The following is a 26,245-nucleotide window of genomic DNA, read 5'->3' on the forward strand; positions in this document are numbered from 1 at the left end:
ACCCTAAGTGCACAGCACTCAGCAGAGCGGATGCCCATCTTAAATCCTGCGCATCTGAGCAAACACTTGTCACTTGGTGGTGTCTTAGTATACCACCACTGAATGCGACATGCCCTAAAGCTGTTGGGAGAAATGTAGGGCCGTGGCAAACTGATATGAGTTGCAGAGCGTCACGTACACTTCTTGCAGAGTCCGTGTGGACGTGACTCTTCTTGCGCGCTCAAGTCTTGAACCTTAATTTTCCGCGCACCAACGCCACCGCAAAAGGTGCAGCGTGGAATTTAAGTGCGAGGATTGACACAATTGGCACGATCGTCGTCATAGCACATAGCAGCCCGGGCACGTTTTCGCCACACGTCGTTGTTAACCGTGAATGAGGTAGAGGGGCAGCGACCTTCCTAGGTCGCTCGGTGACCACGCTAGCTGTTTGCCTTGCCCTTGCCTCCAAGCAGATGGGAGGAATTGGCAGGCGATGATGACTCTGTCGGAGCTGTGTGGATGCGACGATCGTGCCTGTTCATCTGCTCCCGGTCCCGGCCTCATTCTGCTCATTCTGCTGGTTCCGGCGAGAACAGAACGGGGCTGCGAAAGCCTCGAGGATGCCATCGCAGGACGACGCCACGCCGGCCACTGCAGGAGGTGAGAAACAGGAGGGACCAGATGCCAGGGAAATCTAGACCGTGCGGCCTTCCTGATTGCAAGCACGAGAGTCGAGAGATGAGACAGCACGTCTGTAACCTGGAGTCCATAACCTATCAATGGCGAGTCAAGCAAGACAAGCAATGCGAGAGGAGAAGAGAATCATTCCACAGAAACGAAACGAAACGAATCAGATCCTTGGCGGCCTCACCGGTGCCCCATACCATGGCCATACCCACGCCGGGCGTCCAGGCTCAACGAACCGCGCGGCGCCGGATCCGGCCGGAGTGTCGCGCGCCCGCGCCACGGACCAAGCAGAGGCAGAGCAGCGTCGCTGTCACTGGGGCCCCTCCGGCCCACCAGCAGGCCACCAGACCCGATTCCGAACGGCTGCCGTGGGTTCGTAGGGCCCGGCGCTGGACCGAAACGGCACCAGCAGCAGCCTGGCCCGCGGCCCACGCGATGAAGGCACGATCCGACTGCGAATCATGCGAGCCGGCGCCCCTGTTTCTCTATGCGGTGACGAGTGATTGATGCGCTGCTGCCCCTGTTTCTGAATTCTGATGCGTGATTGAGCTAGACGCCCAGGTTTCTCGAGGCTTCTTCGCCGATCCAACAAGTCAAGGAATCGTTGGTGTGCGAGAATTGGGGAGCACGATTTTTCGATTAGTTTATCCGCTAATAGCATGATGATGAAGCCTGCTAAGCATCGCCACCTGCCACCCGATCACTACAGGTGTTCAAATCCGCATTTCTTTCGCTGTCATCCTTGGCTTGGCTTTTTCCTCCGTTTAATCAATCCTGCAACTGTGTCCTCGCTCCAGTACCAAGGCAGGCCGCATCTAGCACTTGCTTGCAGTTGCAGTCGGAGTCCTCTCAAGTGACCAAACTCAGAACGGGTCGTGACCATCACTGGTGCACTGATCTATCCTGCGAACGAACTTTTCCAGCGCCTCCGTTCTCTTCTTTTTCTTCCCCCCTTGTCCCAGATTCCGGGAATCCGGAGGCTGCTCATGAAGTGGCACGCGCTGCTGTTCCTTGTTCCGATGTGCGCGAATCACCTGACGGATGGATCAAATCATCAAACCGGCAACGAAGCGAAGAAAATGGTGAAGAGACGCGACGCTACCGCGGGCACGAACCCATTCCGAGAAGCAAAGCCATGACAGCGATGCGGCTAGTGCACAGCACTCTGCAGAGTAGGCAGGCAAGGTTCACTATCATGATGAGTGATGAGTCCATTGACAAATGCAGAATTGCAGATGCATTATTAGAGTACTGAACAGGGAAATCAATGCGGGTTTTGAGTTTTGGCTGGAAATTCTTCGTTCCATAGAAGCTTTCATCATCATCAGAGGCAGCAGCTACAGGCCTGAAGCTGCAGCGCCACAGCAAAAGCCAGCAAAATTTCTGCATCCTAAAACCCCCCTTTCAAGTTCTTCTTCCTGCCCACCCTCTCTATAGCGCCGGATCAAGAAACGAGCACGGCAAATAGCTTGAGCATATGTACAAGAGAGGATCCTAATCAACCACCCCCTCATGGATCATCGATCGATCTCGCTTCCAGTTCCAGGACGGACACAGGCGATTCGGTCGGGTCATCACTTGACGATCATCGCTACGGTTAGGGACGGAGGATCTAGCCCATGGAGCCCTCCTTGGCCGAGAGCCGCTTCAGGAACTCGTAGGTGGTCACCATGGTCGCCGCGGACAGCGACGTGGACCCCCACCTCGGCCCGAGGCCGCGGTAGCACGCCGCCCAGCCGCCCTCCTTGAGCAGCCCGCGCATGGTGCTCGCCAGCGTCGGGCGCGCCGCGTCGGCCTCCATCACCTGGAGCCGCGTCTTCACGGTGTCCAGCGGCATGGTCACCAGCGCGGACGCGCCCCCGGCCAGCGCGGCGCTCGCGCCCTGCACGGCCATCAGGGACGGGTAGCTCTCGGAGCGCTCGGCGCCGACGACGCGCCAGAGGAACCGCTGCGCCATGGCGTAGGACGACCACCACACGGCGTTGGACGGCGCGTAGGTCAGGATGGAGAGGCCGAACCCGCGGTACAGGCCGCGGACGCCGTCGGCGACGAGGATCTTCCGGAACGCGTCCGCGCCGCCGCGATAGCGGCAGGTGGCGGAGGTCTGGACCATCAGCCGCTGGCTGATAACGTCCACGGGGGTCCACACGACCTGCGCGGCGACGGCGGCGGAGACGCCCGCGGCCGCGGAGGCTGCCGCCGACGCGGCGGGCTCGGAGACGCCGAGCCGGACGGCCGCAGACCCGACCGAGCTCTTGGTGGCCTCGAGCGCCGCCATGTAGAGCGCGCGCGCGGGCACCGTGCCGGCCAGCGACGCGCCGAACCCGCGGTAGAACCCTCTCGGGCCGTCCCGCCGGAGGATGGCGGCGGCGGTCGCGGTGGCCGCCGCGGGCGGCGGCGCCACCTGCAGGTGCGTCTTGACCACCACGGCCGGGTACAGCGCCGCGGACACGCCCGAGAAGAGCGCCGCGCCGAGGACGAAGAACCGCGACTTGTCCAGCATCTCCCAGTTCACCTCCGCCGGCAGCCGCCGGATCTCCTCCGCCGCCGCCGCGGCCGCCGCAGCGCCGCTCTCCTCCTCCATGTCCACGGCACTAAAGCTCATCGTTTCCTCCACTGTTTCCTACCAGTAACTCCCGCCTACCACCAAAACCCAAATCAAACCTCGCAGCCAAGAAACTCAGGCCAGCACCAGATGGACCACCATCTCGCCCCTACAGATCCTCCGGGCACCCACGGCAGCTTCTCCCTCCGGCGAGCACACACCCAGCGAGCGAACCAGGGGCGAGAAAAGAGGAGTGCTCCGGATCCTCGAAACGGAAGAGCCAGGCGAGGTGAGAAGCAGCGCGGAGTGTGCGATTCTTCGGGATCCCGAGGGGGTAAGTGAATATTTATACGGAAGGTTGGTGGCCTGGCTGCACCCGCACTGCCTTATCGGTAGGGGGAGATGCCCGGACGGCGACCGGCACGTGGCCGCGGAGATGCGTGTCGGGACGCTGGGTTTATCGGTTACTGTTGCCGGAGGTGACCGGAGAGCGCCAGTGGGACGGTGGGCGTCGCCCATTGGCTGGATCTCGCGGGAAAGGTGGCCACCGTCTGTGTGAGAGGACGCCCCCCTTTTTAATGCGCGAGTTGGAGTGTTGCGCACACAGAGACACGGAGCCTCGCCCACAAGAAAATCGAGAGAGATGGGTCGCCGACACGCCGGCCCAAGTATTTCTGTGTGCTATCATTCGTGGGCAGATCCGAACTTTTAGCCACCAGGGGTTGATTTGCAGATGGCAACGTTCTTGCATTATTGGCAACTGGACATTAGAGCTGGATTTGCAGGTAGTAAGTTTTAGAAGCGCAAAAGTTTGATGCCATGATCAGAGGTTCACCGGCAATGCCCTACTGCTAGAAACTTGTGAAATGATGGGCAGTAAGATGTGCTCTCCAAGCACTTATACATGTAGTCGAGAAAAGTGTCCACTTTTCACGCATGAAACGGTATGGATTTTGCTTATTTTCATCGGGTGAGTTTGGGTAACGCTTGCTTGTAAAATGCTCCACGCCAAAAAGAAGAAGAAAAAGGTGCACGAGGACTTCGAGCTTAGAAGAGGCAAAGGTTAACGGTATTGACATCGTGCATTACCATTATGCGGACGCTCGAGAAATCCATTTTTAGAAGAAGTTAAGAACACTCATATTGTGAAAAGAGTAGCAGTGTTCTAGCGGGAAAGTCAACTTAAAACCTATGAATCATAAAAAAAGGTCCTGTTCATTTCCTACCTCTAAATTTTAGACCCATCACATCAAAGAGAATCTTATCATTTAGAAGTATTAAATAAAGTCTAATTACAAAACTTTTTGCACAGATGGGTGCTAATTCGTGAGACAAATTTAATGAGCCTAATTAATCCATAATTTTCCACAGTGATGCTACAGTAATCATCCGCTAATCATGAACTAATATACCTCATTAGATTCGTCTCGCGAATTAGCCCTGGGGTTCTGCAATTAGTTTTGTAATTAGACTTTATTTAATACTTCTAAACGATAAGATTCTCTTTGATGTGACCCCTCTAAACTTTAGACCCCAGGAAACGAACACACCCAAAAAGTTCAACCTCCACTAAATTCATGCTCCTGGGTGCACATGTCGTGGAAGCAAAATGATCTAAAAGCTCTTTTCCGGTACATCTTCCCAGCCAACAAAGAGAAAAACAACCCAAACTTGTCAACAGCAATTCGCTAGAAAATAGGCAAAGGTGTCATGCGCCAAGCGTGCAACAAGGCTAGTGTGTATGTTGCTACAGTGCCAGCAGTCCAGTAGAAGCCCATAGTTTCCTTTTTTTTTCCTTTTTGGCCTCCGGAGATGCTGCGGACGCGGGCACCATCAATCTTGGTCCAAGCCCTCTGAGGCCTTCCACACCCACCGCTTGGCGCGCCCAATGACGGGTGGCTCCTTCTAGGTGGGCCCACATACGCACGGCTTTGGATCGCCGCCATTGTTGCGACCTGGGTGCGCCGCGCAGACGACGTGAGGCGATCGACGCCGATGCGGCTCCGGTTCGTTGGGCGCCCGTAGAGTTGGGAGGGGGGATCCATGGGCCGCGGGCAGATCTAGTGGGCGGGGACGGGGCCCAGCGCGGCCGGCCGTTGGATTCCCGAGGGGCCACTCCCACACGCGCGGCCGGCCGTGGCGGGCTGGCGGCCGCCGCCGAGGCCGACGTCTTGGCTGAGGCTCGGCTGGGTCCACGCGGCGCGCCATGCTGGCTCTCTGTCGCGGACCGTGACGTGCCTCGTCGTCGCCTGGCAACATGGCTGGTTCCTTTCACCCTGGTGCAAAACCTGTTTGCTGTGAGTGAACCTGTGAGATCACGAACTGCTTGAAATTTGGTCGTTTTCCGCTTCGGAACCCCTGTTGCTTTGAACTTCCAACTGAAGGTAGTGCGAATCGTTTGATTTCGTGCGAGGACATGGGTTTTGGCCGAAGAAGGTGGCGAGTGTCCCGATGCTCGGAACCGAGCCGAAAACAAGCGGAGGTGAAAACCGTTACAGCAGATTCTACTTCGGACAGTTCCTTTCAGCAGCACGTGAGGCTCCAAAAATTCGACTAGGTTAGTGTGCCGGTAAGCTACGAATCCAGGGATCGAGTGGTCAACGTCTAGAGATTAGATCGTACAGCAGTGTACCAGTAGTAAACAGATTAAACAGCACAGCAAAGTAGTGAGCTGAAGATTTTTCAGTAGGAGCTACTGTACGAACCAGGACGGTTGAGCCGGAGCAGTCTGTCGCTTGCTGGTCAACTGGTCAAGCAGGGAGACGACACCTCGGTCGCTTGCTGCCTAGCTCGGTCGGTTGCGACGGCACTGAAGCTTTACTCATCAGAGGGGAACTCCGCCCTGCTGCGATCGAAAGGCTGCCATCGACGCTTCCTTCTCCGACCCATCTCGTTCGATGCGCCCCTCCGACCCTCCAACCGTGGAGCCGCGGAAGGGTAACGATAAAATTCTTTGTGAAAACCCACCGGCCTGCATAGCAGGTGAGCGCAGCGCATCTTCTCTTCAAAAGATCACACCCTTGTAGATATATAAATATAAAAGAGAAAGATCACCAGCGGCAGCGCGCCCATACGAAAGAATCGAGAATGCAGACCACATTATCTCCTTTCTTTTATGGATCGCATCTCTATTAACGGATCAGTTCACCGTGTCTTCTCCAGTGGATTTTGTCGGGTATATTAAAAAACGAAGAGACGATGGCAGTGCGAGTTCCTTCCTTTCTTTCCTGTTTTCGAGAGGAAAGACGATGACATCCTGTTTGCTCGCGCATGGCCCGGCTCGTTTCGAGCTGGCCTTGGAAAATGAGCCTATGAGACGAGGTAGGGAAAAGAAGCCCAGAAATGATGGACGGCCTCGGACACTCCAACCGTTTACTTTCCTTTTGGGCCCCCTTTCCAGGTCCCGCCGCCGGGGAACCAGGCCGGAGCGATTCGGCAGGGGAGCAGCGGCGGCCCGGCGGGCGACAATGAGCAGTGCCCCTGCTGCAGAGACTTTTTACAAAAAGATAAAAAACATTAAATTCGGAAAAGGGGAGTCGGTTGGGAATAATTCGAAAAATGGGTACCTCCCACCCGTTGATCGGGCGGGAAACGTGGGGCTGGGGACCCCCCGCCCATCCAGCGGGCGGGAGGTCCCCCGATTCGAAAAATGGGTACCTCCCGCCCGTTGATCGGGCGGGAAACGTGGGGCCGGGGACCCCGCCCATCCAGTGGGCCTCTTGGCAAATAAGAAAGTTATCTTATTCGTGAAGAGATCCCTGCGGGGGCATCCTGCCCGTCCAACGGGCGGGAGGTGGTGCCAAGGGGCATTGGTCGGGCGGGAGGTCCCCCACCCCCCGGCTATATAAACCCCCACCTGCCCCAAAAATATCATTTTATTCAGCAAAAACTAGAAAAAAAGAAAGGGAGGAGAGGAAGAGAGAAGAGAAAGCGGCAAAGCCCTAATCACACGTTGATTTGGAGGTATATTCTCATTCTAGCCGTATAATTACTTAAAAATAAGTATAATCTAGGAAATATTTCTTAGAGTAGTTATGTTTTGAATAGTTTTTAGTATAATTTATATTCTGAATAATTTAGATTTTGGAAAATAGAATCTGGGAATCGCTGAAACTTAGAGTCGTTGTGTATTAATATGTAGTATAACTAGTTTATTAATGATTGACAGATATGTCTTCCGAGAAGGGTATTTTCAGAATATATTACGGAGAAGGAAATGTGATTTATGGGCCGAATGGGGTAGATTTAAGTGAATTCAACTGTGCGGTCAGAGGAATTACCAGACCGCACGAGAGGATATTTGAATCCCTATACAACTGGTTAATGAGGGGATTAAGGATTAATCAAGAGACACACACTGTGAGTGTTTAGGGACTCATAAATCGTACCACTCACGCTTTGATCTGGGAGCTGATGCCACTTGCAAGCAATGAGGACTGGTTAACTTATCTGCAAAATGCAAGTCATTAGCAGTGGCCATTGGTACTTCTTGTCAGTGTGCACCAGAACCCTTTGATAAACATTGAAGCTGCTCCGGGGGATGAAAATATTGATGAAGAATTTGAGGAGGCAAACATTGAGGCAGGTGGCACCGCAGCACCTCAATGCGTGGCTGATGAGGGCGAGAACGTACCCTTTATTGTTGAACAGCTGCAAGATGAAGAACGTGAATTGGATGAAGCAATGAATGCCGATTCGTCTGATGATGACGATGATGTGCCTAAAGAATGGGTAAGCAGCGACTTCAGTCATCTTGTCGTAGATGACGGATCTAGCGTGCCTTCGGATTGCAGGGAGAATGAAATTGTCCAGGGTGCGAGGTACCACTCAATTGAAGAGGTCAAGGAAGCTGTTAAGTGCTGGTCTCTCTCTTGTGCGAGAGTTAAAACAGTCGAGTGCAAATCTCGTAAGTACGATGTGGTATGTGTGAAGGAGGGGTATCCGTGGTGGGTGCATGCTTATTTGAACGTTGTTTGCCCATGTGTAATATTTGCCGCGTTGAGTTTGTATCAGACCTGGATGTGTATTTGTAATATTTGCCGCATTGACTAAAGACATATCAGTATTTGTGTTTGTAATTATAACTGTGACTTGGCATTTGTATATTTAAACTTGTTTGTTATTATATTATTTTATTTTTAATGGCTTCATGTATGGTACTATCCTAATATTTGGATTCTACGTTGCAAAACGTTATCGTTTAACCATCTTCGTACAAGTTTTAGATACCGAAATATTCTTCGTAAAATTGAATTAAAATTTTATATGCATACATAGGAGTATGGCGAATAAATCTTGTATTTGAAAAAAGTCTGAATTTTAAATAGTTTGTGAAACATAAATTTCAAGAAAATATAACAAAAATCATAAGCAGGGGCACCTCCCGCCCACTGGCCGGGCTGGAGGCCTCCCGCCCACTGGCCGGGCGGGAGGCCTGCCTCAGGGACCTCTTTGCGAATAAGAAACTTTTTTTATTCGCGAAGAGGTCCTCGGGAGGGGCCTCGAAATTTTTTTGACCTCCCGCCCGCTGGGTGGGCGGGAGGTCCCCGGCCCCACGCCTCCCACCCGATCAACGGGCAGGAGGTACCTGTTTTTCGATTTTTTTCCATCCGGCTTCCTTTTTCGAATTTTATTTTTTTATCCCCTTTTTTAAAAAAGCTCCTGCTGCAGAGGTAACCTGCTGAATGCTGAAGAAGCCGCGTAGGCGCGTACTCCTTTTATTTTTTCCCCTAAGGATAAAAGCGACATGCATGTTTGAAAAGGATTCTAAACTGAAGTCTAGCAAGACGTGTTGTCATGCTTCATGGCCAACTCAACTGACCTGCCTTTGGCTAGCTAGCTAGTAATTCCTACCTGAGTCTTTTGACGTGTTGGGAGCATTTACATTCCTAAATAGTATTCACACCGCCATGTTCACATCAGAACGGCAGTTCATCTGAAGTTTCTTCGTTCCGAGAAACATTGACTCTCGACCGCTACTGCTTGTCTGACTGACGAAGCTAAACCAGCCCCGTTTGGTACAGATTATTTTAGCTTCAGCTTCATCTTATTTCACGTAAATTGAAATATTGTAGCATGAAGCTGTGTTTTATAAGCTCTTGCTAAAATGAACCGGAAGCTTCAGCAGTTTCAGCTTCACCCAGCCTAAGTTACGTCAATATAACACAAGCTACAGGATTACCATACAGCCGACCCACTGAACTCACTTTCTCGCCTCTGTTTTCTTTTCCTGTTTGCTGTGAATCTGTGATGCAATCAACAGCTCCTACTCCTAGCCCATCCTTTGAATTGTTCTCCACCCAATAAATTGAAATTTTTTGGGCCAAAAAAGAGGTATTCTCACTTTGATATCGCAGTGTCACATTCCTAGTATTCTTCAGTTATCTTCCAATGTTTATCACAGTTAGAACCAGTTAATTAAACCAATCTCAATTCATGGTGGAAATTTCCAACCTCCAATCTCAGCTGGTATGTGACCTTCCTTTTTTGACTTGTACGATGACCTGATCTGATCTACTTACCTTTCCTCCACAAGACGTTTATGCCCTTGTGGATCCTTTTTTCTTTTTCTTTTTTTATTGTCCTCTATCTCTCACCAGATTAATCACATGGCGCCAGTACAATTTACAACTAGATTAGCATTATCAGGACACCAATATAATACTGTTAGGCTGTCAGTTAAGAACATGGATAAGGTTAGCCGTTGGAGATGGTGTCGTTCACCGTCCAGTCCAGCGTAAAGGAGCATTACGTTTTGTCGTACCCATAGAATACCTAATCATATGCGATGCAGCATTAGCTTTGGCCAATGGTACAGTTAGTGGATAAGGATCAAGGAGGGCACTCGAGTTTGCCATTATATATATCCCTTCTGGAATGTTCTAATTGGCCGAGCATTAGGGTTTGAAAGTTCAAAGCCCGTTGCTTTTATGCAGCTAGTGCCGGGGCATCACGTGTGTTTCGATGGTTTCCGCAGCCGTGGTTAACCTTGTAATGCGTGATTACGACTTAATCCTATATGAAGGATGTGCTTATCCGAAGTGCATGGGACTCAGTTGACTTCGTGAAATGGAGTATTATTTCTTAAGCTAATATTATAGCAGTTAATTCTTTCCCAAACATTTTTTTTATTTTGATGTAGAATCCTTTGTAGCTGCATCTCTTACTCAATAGCTCTTTGAGCTCTTGAGCAAACTAGAAATCAAGTTCCTTGCTAATTTTCTATCTAAGTTTTGGTTACTTATCCGAACAACGAGAATTTCGCCTATTCATTCTGAACAGTTTGTTAAAGTTCACTAGTTCAAGATAACACCCATTCTTTTTTAGTGCAAAATATGTACTTTTGTCATGCCTTGAGTTTATCACGAAACCATGCCTGGCGAATCTTGTTTATATTTGTTATCTCTAGCTAGCAAAAGTAGCACGGATATTTTTGGTGTAAAGTTAGAAGTACTATATGGTACACGTGATGATCCCCACCACGCTTACAACTGAAAAAAATTCCAAAAATATCTTATCAGCGATTATCTGAAAACATTGTCACGAATCTTATAGCTGTATTAAACAATGATAGATGCGCAAGGATGGACATCTCCAAAACCTAGTTTGCTAGGAATCTTGTGTCACCGATTCCGGCTGAACCACTGTCTACTCTAATAGTACTAGGTTTTAGGACCTTCTAGACCTATTACAGAAATAAAACAATCTAGACAATTTATACAATGATGAGAGAAAAGGATTTCGAGTGGAAAAGCTTTTGGAGATGGGGCCATCAATCAGTCTATGCAAGCAAGTAGACAAAGGGTGAACCGGAGAAGAAGAAAAAAAAGCAGCATGGCATCGGGATGAGTCACCAAGCCTTGCCACAAGTGGCGCCTGCGCGACATGCCGCGATGGCGTCCCAGCTACTGATCTGAAAGCTACAGACGCGTGTGTTTTTTAAAGGGCGGATGGGGACAAGGACGACTACTTCTTCAGTGCAGGTCTACGTGATGGGAATACGACGGCAAGCAAGAAAAATCTTTGCTAAGATACAGTAAAATATTGTGCTGAGAAAAACTAAAGCTGTCCAAGTTAGTTTAGTTTAACTCGTGCCCATGGAGTTATCTTACTGTATTAGCCCTGTCAATGCAAGTTTTTCAGTTTCAGTCTGCATCTCCTCTGTTTCTTTACAGTAAAAAAGAAGGTTGTGTCAGTTTACTTGATCTTTCATTGGCACTGGAGTAGAAAAGCTATTTGGAATATAGCCTCGGTTCCTAAACTCACACGGTAAGTTAATGTTCGAGCGTAGCACGCTAACCGTCTCGGTGGCTTTGCCCCTCCGATGTTAAAGGGCGTGATGACAGGCTCCTGACGTGAATCCATCACCCATTCATCCGTCATTCATCAGCATCTAGCGGTGTACTTACTCAAAGCTGCATGCAGACATGTCTCAACAATTTGCATATATTTTATATAAAGATATGCTAATTCTGCCCAGAAACTGAAACATATAGCTGCAAGTTGTTTTTTTAAATAATAACTGCAAGTTGTTGCCACTTTTTTTTGCTAAAAATACGAATTTGCACCCGATTTGTTAAAATGTACGAGCTTTTGTTTTTTTCCCTGTGACATGTGTAGCTCTCTGACCTCTTAACAAGTACTAGCACCCATCTGCTTTATTCAGTGTCATTAGACTAAAGTAGTTGGTGTGCAGACAGAGGAGGAGAGATAAGGGCCAACAGCTCAACAGAAAAACCAAGCGAGACTGAAGACCCTCTCAGAGAGAGAGAGAGGGAGAGGGAGAAGGGAGAGGGAGGAGACCTTGCAGAGGAGCGAAGCGAGGTGGGAAAGAGGCAGCAAGGGCGGCGGGCTGCCGGAAGGGGAACATGCTCCCTCCTCATCTCACAGGTATTCCTCGCTGACTTGCCTCTCTCCAGCCTGTTTGATCTGTGGTCTATTACTTCCCTGCGGTGTGAGGGGAGCTCTGTTTCTGCTCCCAGGCGAGCTGGTTCTCGGACTGTTTCTTGGCGACTCTGCCTGATTTGTGGTGGATCTGACTGGTTTCTTGGTTGCTGGGTTGTTTTTTGAGTTGATACGGTACTGAGATTTGCGGGTGCATTTCTGGCCGGAGGTGAGGTGGTGGCTGCAGTGTGCCCTTCTGCCCTGTGCTAAAGCCTTCTTCAATTTGCTAGAGCACAACATATGTTGGATACGTGTTGGTTAATTGAAGGTTTTGTTGCTTCTTTGTGTTCATGTCTGAATGATCCTTGTGAACTCACAAGTGTCAGCTGTGCCTGGTTGGCTTATGCTTAGGGGAAAGGAGCTGATTTGGACAGGGAGCTTGCAACGCTGCAGCTCTGTTGGGTTTATGTACAATTCACGCAGCAGAAATTTGCATGCAAGTTAGTTTGCTCACGATTTATTGCAAGAAAACAATTCGTCTTACACATAATTATTGTATATAAATTGCGAGAAAACTTTAGGTGGGAAGAACTAGTGACCTTAGTATGCAGCGTAATTCACTAGTGGGCCTATAGACAAAACTAAAGTAGTCACGAAGAACTTAATTAAGCTCTCATCACATAGTTTGATTGCTCAAAAAAAATTATGGCGGCTGTGAAGATATACGGATGTGGTTGCATGAAGGATTCGAATTTCGGAGGGTGCTGCTGAGTTGAGGCATGTCACTGACGCAAAATAGTACTAGGTATCTTACCATCTTATTAGAGCATGTGCATGGCAAAGTCACACATCTCAGATGTTCAGCTTGTATGGATTGTAGGGGCTGATAACTATGCAATGTCTAACTTACTTTCACTTTTCATGAATATGGTTGAAGGTTGATTCTGTTTTCATGTATCAGCTGTTACATATTAGGGAGACTGCATTTGTTTGAAATCTCTTATTACTTTCTTTTGGGACTGATCTATGTTTATATTTGGACAGTATGAACTGAAAAAACAAGAATTGAGAATTTCCATGAGATGAGACGTAAGGAGAATCTCCAAGATATTGTTCAATTTGATTTTTTGCGAGCCCTCTGTCCTTTCTAATGCCTTTAGTAGTCTAGTTTGTTGCAGCTAGAAATTTAACCCCTATTGTGTCCCTCTGCAGAAAATGGCACAATAATGATCCAATTTGGTCATCAAATGCCTGATTACGACTCCCCAGCTACCCAATCAACTAGCGAGAGTCATCAAGAAGTGTCTGGAATGAGCGAAGGAAGCCTTAACGATCATAATGATCAATCAGGTTTGGCCCATACCCATTCTGTATTAGTACAGAATACTGTCATATCATATTGCTTGCAAATAGAAAATGGTGAAAAAGGAAAAGGGATTTTCATAGCTGCAAAGCTTATTTGCATATGTACAATCGAAGTTATTTGACAATCCTTTTTTTCCTTGTATTAATTCTAGGTAATCATGATGGTTACTCGAAGAGTGATGAAAATAAGATGATGTCAGCTTTATCTCTTGGCAATCCAGAAACAGCATATGTACATCCAAAAACTGACCGTAGTCAGTCCTTTGTAAGTTCCAATTGTAGCAGTCCTTAAGTAATTTTAAGTTCCAACTGTTCGCCAGTTCTCGGATAGGGAATCATGTGAGTTACACGAGGTGCTTTCATTTTCAGGCTATATCATACCCGTATGCTGATTCATACTATGGTGGTGCAGTGGCAGCTTATGGGCAGCATGCTATTGTAAGTGATCTTTATGCATCCAGCCTGTTATCTCATTAGTTTCTCCTACTTTATGGGGCAAGATGTCCTTTATCCACTTTGCTAGACAGTGTTGTTCACTACCTTCTTGGGTCCAACTAATAGGATATTTCTGTGCATGCATGTGTGCCTTGAGTATTCTGCACTGGCTAACAGGAATATTGAGACAGCACCCAGCATGTGATTGATTTGCCCTTGTATTCACCTGTCAAATTTTATGGTGTTATTCCTGCAGCCATTTTTACATTTTTAGTCTGCATGATTGTGTCATTGCTATGGCTTGTTGTTTGCTAGTTACAGTATAAGTTGGCATTGATAATTAAAATTATAATCTCATACTGTGTCTCATGTTTTAATAATTAAGCAGATGCACCCCCAGCTTGTGGGCATGGTGTCATCCTCTCGAGTGCCGTTACCAATCGAGCCAGCTGCTGAAGAGCCCATTTATGTGAACGCAAAGCAATACCATGCAATTCTCCGACGGAGACAGCTCCGTGCAAAGTTAGAGGCTGAAAACAAGCTGGTGAAAAGTCGCAAGGTACCCTGTCGCTACCAACAACTTGTAGGATTTTATTGTTATAGTTTCTTTTTTTAAAAAAATGGCATTAGGATTCATCTTTCCTTTTTCTTGTGAATCGGTATCAGATTCATCTAGTGCGTTTTTTTTCGGGCATGAGTAGGAAGTACCTCAGAATCCTAAACATAACATCTGTGCAGCCATACCTTCACGAGTCTCGGCACCTGCATGCCATGAAGAGAGCTCGGGGAACAGGCGGGCGGTTCCTCAACACGAAGCAGCAGTCAGATTCCCCTGGCGGCGGTGGCACCTCGGACGCGCAGCGCATGCCCGCGAACGGCGGCCTGTTCACTAAGCACGAGCACAACCTCCCACCCGGCGATCGCCATTACCACGCGAGAGGGGGCGCTTAAGGAGCGCCCCACTGGCAACTCATCCTTGGCTTATCAGCAATTTCGACTCGGCTCTTGTCTGAACTGAACTGAACTTGGGGTTTCCGCAACTGTAAGTCTGTAACTTGGTGCGCCCGGATTCGCGGTCATTCTGTTCTGGGACCTGGCATGCGTCTTTGGGTTTGGGTCTGGTCGTCTGGACCTCCGGCGAGTGGAGACGATGCCGGTGCCAATGCCCCGGTTGTTTGGTGAAGCTGGCCCTTTGTGTGGCACCTGTTTCCTGTAACTTGTTCTGAGAAGATGGCTGCTCTAATAAGTAAAAACTAGCATTCTGTACGATTCCTTGTTTTTTCCTTTTTGGGTTCGCCAATGATTGGTGTTGCGGCGTCTATGATTGGTGAGATTATCTGAGAGTGGTGGTGAAGCCAGCAGCCATCTTCTGCTCTATGTCTGTGTGAGTAAAAAGACTGACTGGGCTGGCCACGCGCGCCGCAAAGGTGGGCCGTGGGCGGATGGACTCGAAGCCCGAAGCAGACGACGACAGTGGAGCTGGGCTTCCTTCCCTTCAAGGCCCAGCAATCTACACCGAGGCCACGAATTGGGGCCAGGACGCTGCCGTGAGCCCGCGAGCCGCCGCCGGATCAGGACGCGAGTGGACAGCCAATATGTTTTTTTTGCAGCTAATTAATTATGCAGACTTACGATCTTAGTCTATTTTTTCTCCTAGATGATTTTGACAAATCTCGGACCAATCTAATGACTCAAAAATAAATTGGACTTGCATGCCTTGTTCGGATCATTTCCATTCAGTATCGCTTGCGGGCAGTGGAAGCTTCCGCTTCTCCCGGCGGCGCGCGAGGCGTCTAGTGCGAGGCAAAAGAACGTTGCTCCCTCGAGAACACGGAGTGGGTCCGTTGGTTCGGGCTCGCTTTTTACAAAACCACATGCATATGACTGGGCGACCCACAAAGGGCCTGTTTGGATCCAAGAGCAAATGGTAAAAGGGTAAATGGTAAAATTTTTGCTTCTGTCACATCAGATGTTTGGATGCTAATTAGAAGTATTAAATATAGTTTAATTAAAAAACTAATTACATAGATGAGGACTAAATGACGAGACGAATCTATTAAGCCTAATTAATCCATAATTAGCAAAATTACGGTAGCATTTGCCCTTTTGCACTTTAGGATGTTTGGATCCAAAAGTGCAAAAAAAAGTGCAAAAGAGCAAAAGTTTTGCACTTTCTCTTTCTCTTTGCATTGATCCAAACAGGCACAAAACCCCAAACCGACGGCAGGCCATGAGCACTAGCCCGCACACATTATTCCTGTCCCCAATCCTTTTCCCATGCATCTCGTGGCCAGGCCTGCGCTGCACCCGAGACGCATGTCGCGTCGCGGGGGTGCCAAGCAGCAGCCGCCGTCACGGCCGACTAATCAGCGTGGAATTTCTGCCCGCTCACGACGGTTTTATACTCCTGGCAGTGCCTATCGCTGACACAACCGGCAGCTATTCTCTCGGAACGCTTCCAAGTCCCCGACGGTCAAGCGGTGAGCTCGCTCGCACCCCTCCAGAAGACGCTGGCGTTCCCGTGCACCGTGCTTATCCTGATATCCTCCCCTTGGCACGCTATAAAAGGCCAAATCCAACACGGCCAGAAAAAAACACGCGCGCATCCCCCGCCACCAGACGCTCGCTCGCCGTGCCGCCCCCACCGCACCAGCCGCTACTAGCTAGCTACCTCACCTTCCGTCTCGACAGCGCGCCACGCGGTGCCGAGCGACCGGCCGGCCGGCCAAGATCCGCTTGGCTCTTCGCGGGGGCGAGGGGGCGCGCCTCTTCTCGTCGTTCGGAGCCGCCGGAGATGCTGCAGCTGCTCATGGCGCTGGCCTTCTCGGCGGCGCCGCTGACGCTCTACGTGCCGCCGGTGCGGAGCCTCAGCCTCTTCGTCGAGGCCATGGAGGCCGTCTGCCGCGACTGCGCGCCATACTCCCACGGCGCTGTCCTGCGCTTCCGCCTCGGCCTCTCGCGCATCCTCGCCGGACTCGCGCGCGCCCTCCGCTAGGCCGCCGCGTCCCCGCTCGGTCCCCGCCGGTCGTCGTCTCGGACCGACCGGATTCCTCTCCTCCTGCCTACCCACGCTCGCGCCGGCACGCGCATGGTACTTACTGCACACAAGACCTTGTGCGCTTCTTCCTCTTCTCCATCCCCTTCTTTGCCCTTTCTAGTAGCTTCTAATGCAATCCACCTGGAGTAGCAGTTAGCTTCGCAATCTTTCTGTTTCCTCCGTTTTCCCCCCTTTTTTTTCCTTTTCGTGAGGATTGGGTGTAGCATGTAGAGCTGGGAATTAAGGTTGATAATAATAATCTGTCCAAAGGGGAGATTTTGTGAGAGGTGATGAGGGAAAGGATATGAACTGGTGTGTTTTGCGTGGGTTGTGAGGAGTCTGATGCCTACCCTTTGTATAGCATTTGTGACTTGAGGATGATGCATCACTTGAGAATTCGCAGTTTTAATTCGTCTTGCCAGCGCTTCAATTTCAGAACTTTGAGATGGAAACGGAACTCCTTTTGACTTTTTGGTTTGATCCCAAGTGTCCTATTTCTGACTTCAAAGCTCCTCCGCTTTCTGGGTCGATCCATGTGTCCAATTCCTGCGTTCTGCAAACCGACAGACAAATGCCAAGGGATGGCCGACGCGATGTTGCCCCAAAGTTCTCCTAGCCTCGGAGACGGCAGGCACGAGGAAGAGATTGGGGAAAAACTCGCAGAACAGTAGTTGCGACCGATTGGTCACGGCATTAGGTTTGACGAGCTGGCGCAGGGCTCCGATTCTCTAATGCAGGCGATGGCGACCTCTCGCCGACGCCGTGTTGAATCCCAGTTTCTGTAGCCATCGTGCTACACCCAGCATCGATCCTTAGCCCCTAGCACGTTCCTTCACAAGTGTCAGTCAGTCAGATGGTCAGTCAGGCGACCATTTCCCACACAGCACAATGGCAGTGCGCCAGCAATGATAGATAGGGCCCCAAATGGTGTCAGGAAGATTAGTCAAGGAGGATCAGTATTTTTACATGTAAAAACAAGGTAGTCGTCAAGCACCAGGGAAAGTTTCTACTTGCTCTTCTAGAACGCTCGCATCACTCGATGGGCCTAATCATTTTATTATTCCGTCTGCATAGCGTAATGGCTGCGACTTGGAATTGATTACAGCTGCAGGGTTTACGGAATCCAAATCCATTGGATCCGTTGACTTGCCCAAGGAGCACGGGCAGCATCTCCTCGTCCTGGAGAGTTCGCCGGGGGGGGGGGGGGGGGGGGGGCGCGGGCGCAATCTCAGGACGCCGTCCCGGCCGGGACCTCACATTTGGCACCTGCCCTGAGAATTGGTGCGCGTTCCGAAAGGCTCATGCATCAAAAGTTACAAGCAAGATGGCAGTGTTGAGATGCCTTACGAGCTTCTCTGATTGATCAGACATGAAAATTGAGCGCTTCTCTGTATCAGGTGTCACAACTCGCAAAGCACGCCCGAACCTTGTAAAAGAAAAACAGAGTACCAGACGTATGGTACGGCACATCTGGCTGTACTGACAGGTACACGTCGCACCGACGCCAAGTACACGATACTGATTGTCCACTCCGATCCACGTACGATTTGTCTAATGGCCAGTACAGTTGAATCACGCGCCGACGTTATCCTCAGAATTTATACAAGTTACAAAGTCGTATCAGTATTGTACAACGTAACGATCTCCCTGCATTAGTTACGCTAGATCGGGAAATAACTGCCAACGATTTGTGTCAGGTCAACCAATCACCTTCCATCCTTGCATGGACAAGGACGCTCGACCGCCGGTTCTATCCGGAAGCGAAGCTTCCTCTTCTGAAACGCAAGCTCCCCAACAGCATGCCACAATGTCATCTTTCCAATAAAGACCTGGAGTTCCCGGCTTTCGGGGCACCACAGCGATAGTTTCTGGAACACCCCGGGTTTCCTCTTTCCTGAATTGACACTTTTACAGATGGCAGGGCTCGCGAAACTGCCGGTGTATATAGCTTTGCAGGACCGCTGGTGCCGTCGGGAAAAGGCCACATCGACTGGGATGGGAACCGTCAGGCCGCTTTGATTGTCTCTTGTTCTGGTTTAACTATGTGTTCCAAGTTGATGATTCTTACTGGCTTCCCTAGGCTCGACTTGTCCTCCAATCTAGCGATTTCAAGTGCCCTTGAGCAGACGGGAAAGCTCATTTCATCCCACGACTCCAAAATTATGCCAGAACCCAGACATAAATCTTCGCGGTAAAACACGGCAAACTGACCAGCTGCTAATCCCTGGTCATCTTCAGAGAGGTGCACCACCAAAACATCTCCATTTTCTTCGGTATGCTCTTTTGTCACCGTGCAATCATGGAATTCAGGGCTATGCCGCACCTGAGGAATCAGAATTTTCATGTTAGCAGTTTAGCACAGACACCAGTAAATTCACACGGGAACATACTAGGTGCTATGAATATTGACATAAAACAAAAACATCTTGATTAAGAGAAGGATGGGGATACATCAGGCATCAGTTGGAAGCAGTATAACCACTTTGTTGTTGATTTTTTAAACCAATTTTGAGGTAATCAGTTTCAAACTACTTTAGCCATACTCAAGCATCAGGGATCAGCAAGATCGATTAACTCCATGTATCGACCCCACACTACAAAAATGCAAAGACCCTTCTATTCTGCCCATTCAGATTTTCAAGCCATCAACTGTTAAAACAAGGGATCGCAAACACATGGCACATGCTGATGACTACAACAGGGAGATTAATCGTTTAACCACTTATGTTTGATGCAAAAAAATAATGGGGCCTATTTGATGCTAGAGTATAAAATGAGGATATTAATGCTAGATCACTCAAAATTGATCAATCAACTGAAGCTTCAATCAGCTTATCGGAGTCGTATTTATGCAAAATCACCATGTACTTGTATGCAGCAGATGGTTATGACATCCAAACAATACCAGACAGAAAAAGGCCAAAGAACATGTATCATACCACCCTTAGGCTACCATATGGCACCATGTTACCTTGCATTTAAGTCGCTCACTGTTTCCAGGACCAGAATCATCAAACCAGTTTAGTGATCCAACACGAAATGTGCACCTCCGCTTATCCAGCGAATAGTAATTCCTCGATACGAAAACCACATTGTTTTGAACATCTTTCTCAACTACATACCTGCACAAGAATGATCATATGAAGGCATTCATTTAAAGAGCTTCAGGACGAACCAAAGCATGCACGTTTAACATGATCATGGAAAATTTTTGCCATACTGCAACTAAATAGGGCAGAGCAGTAACTCTTACTAGATAGATAGTTGCCTAACAAGCTGATAATATGGAAGCATATAGAGATTGAGCATGCATCAAAAGGCTGTACATACCAAGGTCCTCCAGCAAGCCGCAATCCTTGCCGTTGACCAATTGTATAGAACCAAAACCCCCGGTGGTTTCCTAGGTAATCTCCAGATTCAGCTTCCAATATGATTCCCTCCATCTCGCCTATATGTCTTTCAACAAACTCACTAAACTTAACCTATAAACAGATTCTTGTTTAGCTCCATGATGGTGCCATTTACCAAGAACATTGATCACTAAGAAGGCAGGTACAGTGTTTACCTTTCCAAGAAAGCATATCCCTTGTGAGTCCTTTCTACCTTGATTAGGAAGGCCCATTTGAGCAGCCAGTCTGCGCACCTCATCCTGCATAATACAAGACAACAAAAATTAATAAGGCAAATTGTACCATCTGGCCCATGACAAATAGGTTTGTTGTTGAAAATCCACCAAACCTTTTTGATACATCCTAGTGGGAAAAGAAGCCTTCTTAGCTGAGACTGAGATAGATGAGAGAGAAAATAGGTCTGATCTTTGATCTGTAATAAAAAAATTAGAGAATCAAAAGGCTGGTTCATATAACGGTACCAAACAAAATTAACAATCGAACTATATTATTACTGTAATTCCAGGCCCCCTAATGGTTTAAAGAAAGAATTAGCAAACTGGCATCAAAATCAGATCCACAGAAATCAAATGATCTATTTGAGCGGGGGATGCGTGAAATACCTTATCCTTTGATAATTGTAGTAGCGACGGCACGTCAGTATTTTCAACAGAAGGATGGACTACATGTGCATAATGTCCTGAAGCTATGTAGTCAAATCCCAGATTTTCAATAGCTTCTAAGAAAGCCCCTGCACAAACAACAATAAGAAAAACATCATAGTTTGAAAGATGAACATCAACATGAATTTTAAAATTCGATAGTAGTATAACAGATTGACATAAAAAAATACTGTTCATACCAAACTTTATTCTTGTATTGCAAAGAACATCAGGATTTGGTGTGCGGCCGCAGCGATACTCATTGATGATGTGAGATACCTAGGTATCAAATTGGTGATATTTTTTCTCACAGAGTAAATACCATAACAAGTGCATTGACAAAGCTCAGGTAAGAAAAAAGCTCAAAAAGAAGCTTACTCACCACATGGTTCCAATACTCATCGGACAGATGGACCACCTCCAATGGTACATCAATCTGCAAAAACCAGACAACAGCTCGTCAGTCAATGTAAGCCAAAATTAGTTCGTGTACATGTCATATGCTGATATTGAATGAAACACCATGTTCCATCTGGAATTTGAACGATACCTTGTCACAAACAGCTTGTGCATACTTTAAATCCTCGTCCCACGGGCACTCGGACCAAAAGTTCCTGAAATCTTCCTACGAGTTATAGAACCAAGTTCACGAGACAGCCTGCAGCGTAGCATTTCCAGTACTAGCTCGAATGGTGAACAATGATTTAGCTTACGCGCGTACCTGGAACCAAATCTTAAGGTAGAACGCGGTGCAGCGGTGGCCGGCGGCGTGGAGGAGGCGGAGCGCGACGCTGCTGTCCACCCCACCGCTCACCAGCACCGCCACCCGCAGCGGCGCCCTGCCCGCCGCCGCGCACCGCGTCAGGTGCTCCTCCACTTCAACCGCCTCTCCCACCCCCGCGGCGCTGGGCGTGGGGGTGGCGGGAGGCGCGGAGGACGAGAGCGCGCGGAACGTCCGCTGCGGCAGGCGGGAGCGGATGAGGGGTTTAGGGTTTAGCAGAGGCCGGCGCCGGAGGAGCGGGCGGAGGGCGGGGAGGGTGGAGACGACGACGCGCAGCATGGGTGGCGCTCGCCGCGAGCTCTCCCGCCGCGGAGCGCTTCGCACGATAATGGATTGGGTCTGTTTCTTCTTCTGAAGCGTCGAGCGTTTCAGATTCAGGCTTTGGTCCAGGGAAGGAGAAGACGGAAAGCGTATTCTCTCAAACTTCGTCTTGTAAACTGGAAGATGATTTACGTTATTTTTATGTTTTTCCATCATGGTAGAAGTAGAACTAACTAACACGCATAGAAATTATGCAAAAAATATATGGTTTGATCGTCTAATAGCATGCAGGAGTCGTATGTGGTATTTTTGTACTCCTACTCACAAATTTGGCATGACTATGGTAGAAATCATGGTAGGGGCATGATCACAAGAGCAACTTCTCATATATTTGTTCCTACATGTCTCAATCCAAGTTTTAAGGTACATAAAGACAGTAAGTATTTTAGATATCAAAGAGTTGGAAAGTAAAAAAATATATTTATATTTTGATATTTTTATTTCATAGTATAGTTGACTTGCCTGCCATGGTTGTTAAAACTTTTATTCTAGATGCTTTCTATATCTATTAATGAGATTTGATTTTAAATGCACAAATAAGCGTTTGTACCACTACTGAAAATGAAATAATTGGAGAAGTATATGTTAGAATCGGGTAGGATATTATATTATACCATCCAATTCTAAAATGCTATCGTACCAGTCTGTTCTTCATAAAATTTAAGATCGTGTTTTTAACCACCATGATGCATGGTATTTTTTTCTTTCTTAATAAAAAATTATTTGATGGATAGTCATTAATGCCAATTGCCTTCTTGACTTTTTTTTATTTAAAACAAATGCTTTTGGTGTATATTGAAGAAAATTTAGCATACCATAATATGAATTTGATTTTTCAGAATTATTTCAATTGTTGATTGATTGAATTGTTTCCTCGATTCATACAAAAGTGGGACTTTTTCTCTAAAAATATCTTGCTACAAGTATGCAAGTGGCCAGGTTCCCCTTTTCGCTTTTCCAATGCCCCTTACCAGTGCAGCCGGGATACATAAATAAACAAGGGAGAAGCCCAGCAGCAACCCACCAAGCCCATCCTAAAACCCTCAAAGGCTCGGACTATCATGTCACTCTCCACTCTCAGCCACCAGGCTGCCGCTGGGAGCGGGAAATCCCTTTTCCCTGCTGCCCCGGCGGCGCACTCGGTGCGTCTGCCTAAGACACGCCCCCGTGCCCCCGCCGCCGTGTCCACCGCGACCGCTGCTGTTCACGCGGATTGTGCGGAGGATCGGGTTTCGGCGCTGAGCCAGGTCTCCGGCGTGCTGGGGTCGCAGTGGGGAGACGAGGGGAAGGGCAAGCTCGTCGACGCGCTCGCCCCTCGCTTCGACATCGTCGCGCGTTGCCAGGTGAGGAGATGTTCCGTGGCAGTGGCACTAGTGTGCTCTTTGAAAATTTGGTAGTTCGCGGTGCGAATCGATGGAATTCGGGGGTGCTTTTCCTAGATTGGCGTTTGATGGTGGAAGAGTGATATGCGTAGAATTCATCTTCATCTGGTGTTATTGTTGCTCCCTCCCATGTAGTGATATGACCACGATTTATGTGAAATTTGTTAAAGAGAGTAAAGTTCGGATACACGCACCTTTTGTCCAATTACAGGTGTCTTAGGATGTTTGATCTTGACAGATAAACACTTTACCTTAACTGAAACATGCACTCGTTTCGTTTAACTGAAACATTCACCGGTGAAAATTTTCATTTCTAGCATGCTTGAATGTCTTGTCATAAATCAGATTGAGAAATTGTGGATGGTATGATCCAACTTGACAGATTATACATATAGTTTTAATCCAAGCAAAAGATTATACATTTTACTGGATTACATAATGATCTTGCCTGTGTGGTTATATCCTGGAGAAACTAATAAGTTACAAGTTTTTATGTTCTGTTGGGTAGAGTGCTGATGTGCTAGTTGCCTTGTATTCTTAAAGCAAGTTATTGTGAATTACTCAACTTGCTCAATCTTGACATTTCACTGTGTTTTGTATCTTCTAGTAATATATGTCTGCTGCTCCTGGGGGTCATTACATAGCCAGTCCACTATTTATTTGCTTTCTGCTTGATTTCTGCGATGATTTTTTCCTGAACTCTCAGGAGTTCCCTGTGTTTGTGCGATTGGATTTTCTTTCCTAGATATTTATACACGTCACATGAAGTTCTTGGAACACAGCCCAAGCAATCAGTATCAGCAGCCTTATCTTAGTTTCCACCTTACTGTTACAGGGGGGAGCAAATGCTGGACACACCATCTACAACGCTGAAGGCAAGAAATTTGCTCTTCATCTTGTCCCATCTGGAATTCTCCATGAAGGGACACAGTGTGTTGTTGGCAATGGAGCGGTTATCCATGTTCCAGGGTTCTTTGGAGAAATTGATGGCCTTGAGTCTAATGGAGTCCGCTGTGATGGAAGAATACTGGTCTCTGATCGGGCACATCTGCTGTTTGATCTGCACCAGGTTGTAGATGGACTTAGGGAAGCTGAGCTGGAAGATTCCTTTATAGGGACGACTAAGAGAGGCATTGGACCTTGCTACTCCAGCAAGGTAACTCGAAATGGACTGCGAGTTTGTGATCTAAGGCACATGGACACTTTTGGGGATAAGCTTGATGTCTTATTTAAAGATGCTGCTTCAAGATTTCAAGGCTTCAAGTACAGCAAAAGCATGCTCAAGGAAGAGGTTGAGAGGTACAAGAGGTTTGCAGAGCACTTGGAGCCCTTCATTGCTGATACCGTGCATGTGTTAAATGAATCCATCAAACAGAACAAGAAAATTCTGGTTGAAGGGGGCCAAGCAACTATGCTGGATATTGATTTTGGTACTTATCCATTTGTGACTTCCTCAAGCCCTTCAGCTGGTGGGATATGCACTGGCCTTGGCATCGCCCCAAGGGTAATTGGTGACCTGATTGGAGTGGTAAGCTAAAACTACTGTAATTATACAGTCCTCTTTCATGATGCAGCGCTCATATATTCTGTATACTTTACATGCAGGTCAAGGCTTACACATCAAGAGTTGGCTCTGGTCCTTTCCCAACTGAACTATTTGGAGAGGAAGGTGATCGGCTTAGGAAAGCTGGAATGGAATTTGGCACGACAACGGGTCGCCCAAGGCGATGTGGCTGGCTTGACATTGTTGCACTCAAGTACTGCTGCCAAATCAATGGGTTCTCATCCCTTAATCTAACCAAACTTGATGTTCTGTCTGGACTGTCAGAAATTAAGGTGGGTGTTTCTTATAACCAAGCTGATGGACAGAAGCTACAATCCTTCCCTGGGGATCTTGACACCCTGGAGCAAGTACAGGTAACCTTTCAAATGCACTTCTGTTCGCCCTGTCAGTTAAATCATAGCATTTTTTTGGAGGAGTTATGTTATTTTTTGGAACACAATATAATAAGCTTGTCTCCAAAGCTTTTGGGAATTTGGTGGTACCAGTAACCAGCTTGTTAGTAACAATTAGACAGGTAAGAATTAAGAAAGTAAGAATACATATCTTTCATCTCATGTTTGCCTTGTCTTGTGTTTTAGGTCAACTATGAGGTGCTGCCAGGTTGGCAAAGTGACATTTCTTCCATTCGAAGTTACAAGGAACTTCCCCAATCTGCTCGCCGCTATGTGGAGAGGATAGAAGAGCTTGTCGGTGTTCCAGTGCACTACATTGGTGTTGGACCTGGGAGAGATGCTCTCATATACAAGTAAAAGCCACTGCATTTGGTCCTCGGTTGGGCGTAATAAAAATCGAGCCCCATCTAGCCTTGAGCATTTTGCTCTTACTATTCATATTCGTTGCCGTGGTAGCTGTGATACGGCAAAGTTACTGACTGGTGGAGGGATCAAGTGCACGCAGTAATAAAGCATCTGCCGAAACATCAGCTAAGGCGAATAAGGATGAGTGTTTTGCACTATGTTTGACTCCACCAATTGTTCGGTGGCCGATCATATATTTTGCACTAATTGTGAACCATGCCTGGTGTTGTAATGTGATATAAATCTGGATTTGATACTCTGCTGATGCCTGTCTTTCGGTTTCTGGATGAAAATGAGATACCTGATCGATATATGCACGCATTTATCCTATTTTTCCTGTCTGCCTATGTTTTTTCGTTCAACTCCGTTTAAGCTTGTCAATGCACTTAAGTTACGGAAATATCATTTTGGAGAACTA

The 26,245-nt window shown here is 48.0% G+C and overlaps 4 protein-coding genes across 6 annotated transcripts; 2 read left to right on the forward strand and 2 right to left on the reverse strand.

Moving 5' to 3' along the window:
- Window positions 1-1,880: 1,880 nt before the first annotated feature.
- Window positions 1,881-3,775, reverse strand: LOC112873790 (solute carrier family 25 member 44-like). Its single transcript, XM_025936844.1, has one exon. It carries the CDS (start codon window positions 3,269-3,271, stop codon window positions 2,279-2,281), a length of 993 nt encoding a protein of 330 aa, XP_025792629.1. The 5' UTR covers window positions 3,272-3,775; the 3' UTR covers window positions 1,881-2,278.
- Window positions 3,776-11,887: 8,112 nt separating this feature from the next.
- Window positions 11,888-15,160, forward strand: LOC112873791 (nuclear transcription factor Y subunit A-7-like). Of its 3 annotated transcripts, XM_025936848.1 has the most exons (7): window positions 11,888-12,100; window positions 13,139-13,183; window positions 13,307-13,444; window positions 13,612-13,724; window positions 13,829-13,897; window positions 14,280-14,453; window positions 14,633-15,160. In XM_025936848.1, exons 2-7 carry the CDS (start codon window positions 13,177-13,179, stop codon window positions 14,843-14,845), a joined length of 714 nt encoding a protein of 237 aa, XP_025792633.1. In that variant the 5' UTR covers window positions 11,888-12,100; window positions 13,139-13,176; the 3' UTR covers window positions 14,846-15,160. The 3 variants fall into 3 exon arrangements, with proteins under 3 accessions (XP_025792633.1, XP_025792630.1, XP_025792631.1); XM_025936845.1 differs by lacking the exon at window positions 13,139-13,183; XM_025936846.1 differs by lacking the exon at window positions 13,139-13,183 and having other exon boundaries at window positions 11,891-12,100; window positions 14,283-14,453.
- Window positions 15,161-18,408: 3,248 nt separating this feature from the next.
- Window positions 18,409-22,153, reverse strand: LOC112878120 (tRNA-specific 2-thiouridylase MnmA). Its single transcript, XM_025942523.1, has 10 exons — window positions 21,704-22,153; window positions 21,533-21,607; window positions 21,365-21,418; window positions 21,183-21,261; window positions 20,944-21,071; window positions 20,670-20,753; window positions 20,497-20,580; window positions 20,262-20,413; window positions 19,903-20,053; window positions 18,409-19,254 (listed from the first exon to the last, which is right to left on the reverse strand). The coding sequence occupies exons 1-10, from the start codon at window positions 22,040-22,042 to the stop codon at window positions 18,937-18,939; spliced, it is 1,464 nt and encodes a 487-aa protein (XP_025798308.1). The 5' UTR covers window positions 22,043-22,153; the 3' UTR covers window positions 18,409-18,936.
- A 947-nt stretch (window positions 22,154-23,100) lies between these two features.
- LOC112877843 (adenylosuccinate synthetase 1, chloroplastic) lies at window positions 23,101-26,157 on the forward strand. Its single transcript, XM_025942215.1, has 4 exons — window positions 23,101-23,427; window positions 24,302-24,994; window positions 25,072-25,383; window positions 25,609-26,157. Exons 1-4 carry the CDS (start codon window positions 23,146-23,148, stop codon window positions 25,777-25,779), a joined length of 1,458 nt encoding a protein of 485 aa, XP_025798000.1. The 5' UTR covers window positions 23,101-23,145; the 3' UTR covers window positions 25,780-26,157.
- Window positions 26,158-26,245: the final 88 nt, after the last annotated feature.

The sequence above is a fragment of the Panicum hallii genome, chromosome 9 (genome assembly GCF_002211085.1).
Source record: "Panicum hallii strain FIL2 chromosome 9, PHallii_v3.1, whole genome shotgun sequence".
Taxonomy (NCBI): Eukaryota; Viridiplantae; Streptophyta; class Magnoliopsida; order Poales; family Poaceae; genus Panicum; species Panicum hallii.

Bases quoted from the DNA above. Each gene is read 5' to 3' on its own strand.
- LOC112873790 (XM_025936844.1), bottom strand. From the start codon at position 3,271: ATGAGCTTTAGTGCCGTGGACATGGAGGAGGAGAGCGGCGCTGCGGCG.
- LOC112873791 (XM_025936845.1), top strand. From the start codon at position 12,079: ATGCTCCCTCCTCATCTCACAG. The intron at 13,445-13,611 runs GTTTGGCCCATA...TATTAATTCTAG, and splicing joins CGATCATAATGATCAATCAG to GTAATCATGATGGTTACTCG. The intron at 13,898-14,279 runs GTAAGTGATCTT...TTAATAATTAAG, and splicing joins CTTATGGGCAGCATGCTATT to CAGATGCACCCCCAGCTTGT.
- LOC112878120 (XM_025942523.1), bottom strand. From the start codon at position 22,042: ATGCTGCGCGTCGTCGTCTCCACCCTCCCCGCCCTCCGCCCGCTCCTC. The intron at 21,072-21,182 runs GTATGAACAGTA...TTGTTTGTGCAG, and splicing joins CAATACAAGAATAAAGTTTG to GGGCTTTCTTAGAAGCTATT. The intron at 20,414-20,496 runs GTAAACACTGTA...ATCTGTTTATAG, and splicing joins GGATATGCTTTCTTGGAAAG to GTTAAGTTTAGTGAGTTTGT.
- LOC112877843 (XM_025942215.1), top strand. From the start codon at position 23,146: ATGTCACTCTCCACTCTCAGCCACCAGGCTGCCGCTGGGAGCGGGAAA. The intron at 23,428-24,301 runs GTGAGGAGATGT...TTACTGTTACAG, and splicing joins ACATCGTCGCGCGTTGCCAG to GGGGGAGCAAATGCTGGACA. The intron at 24,995-25,071 runs GTAAGCTAAAAC...CTTTACATGCAG, and splicing joins TTGGTGACCTGATTGGAGTG to GTCAAGGCTTACACATCAAG.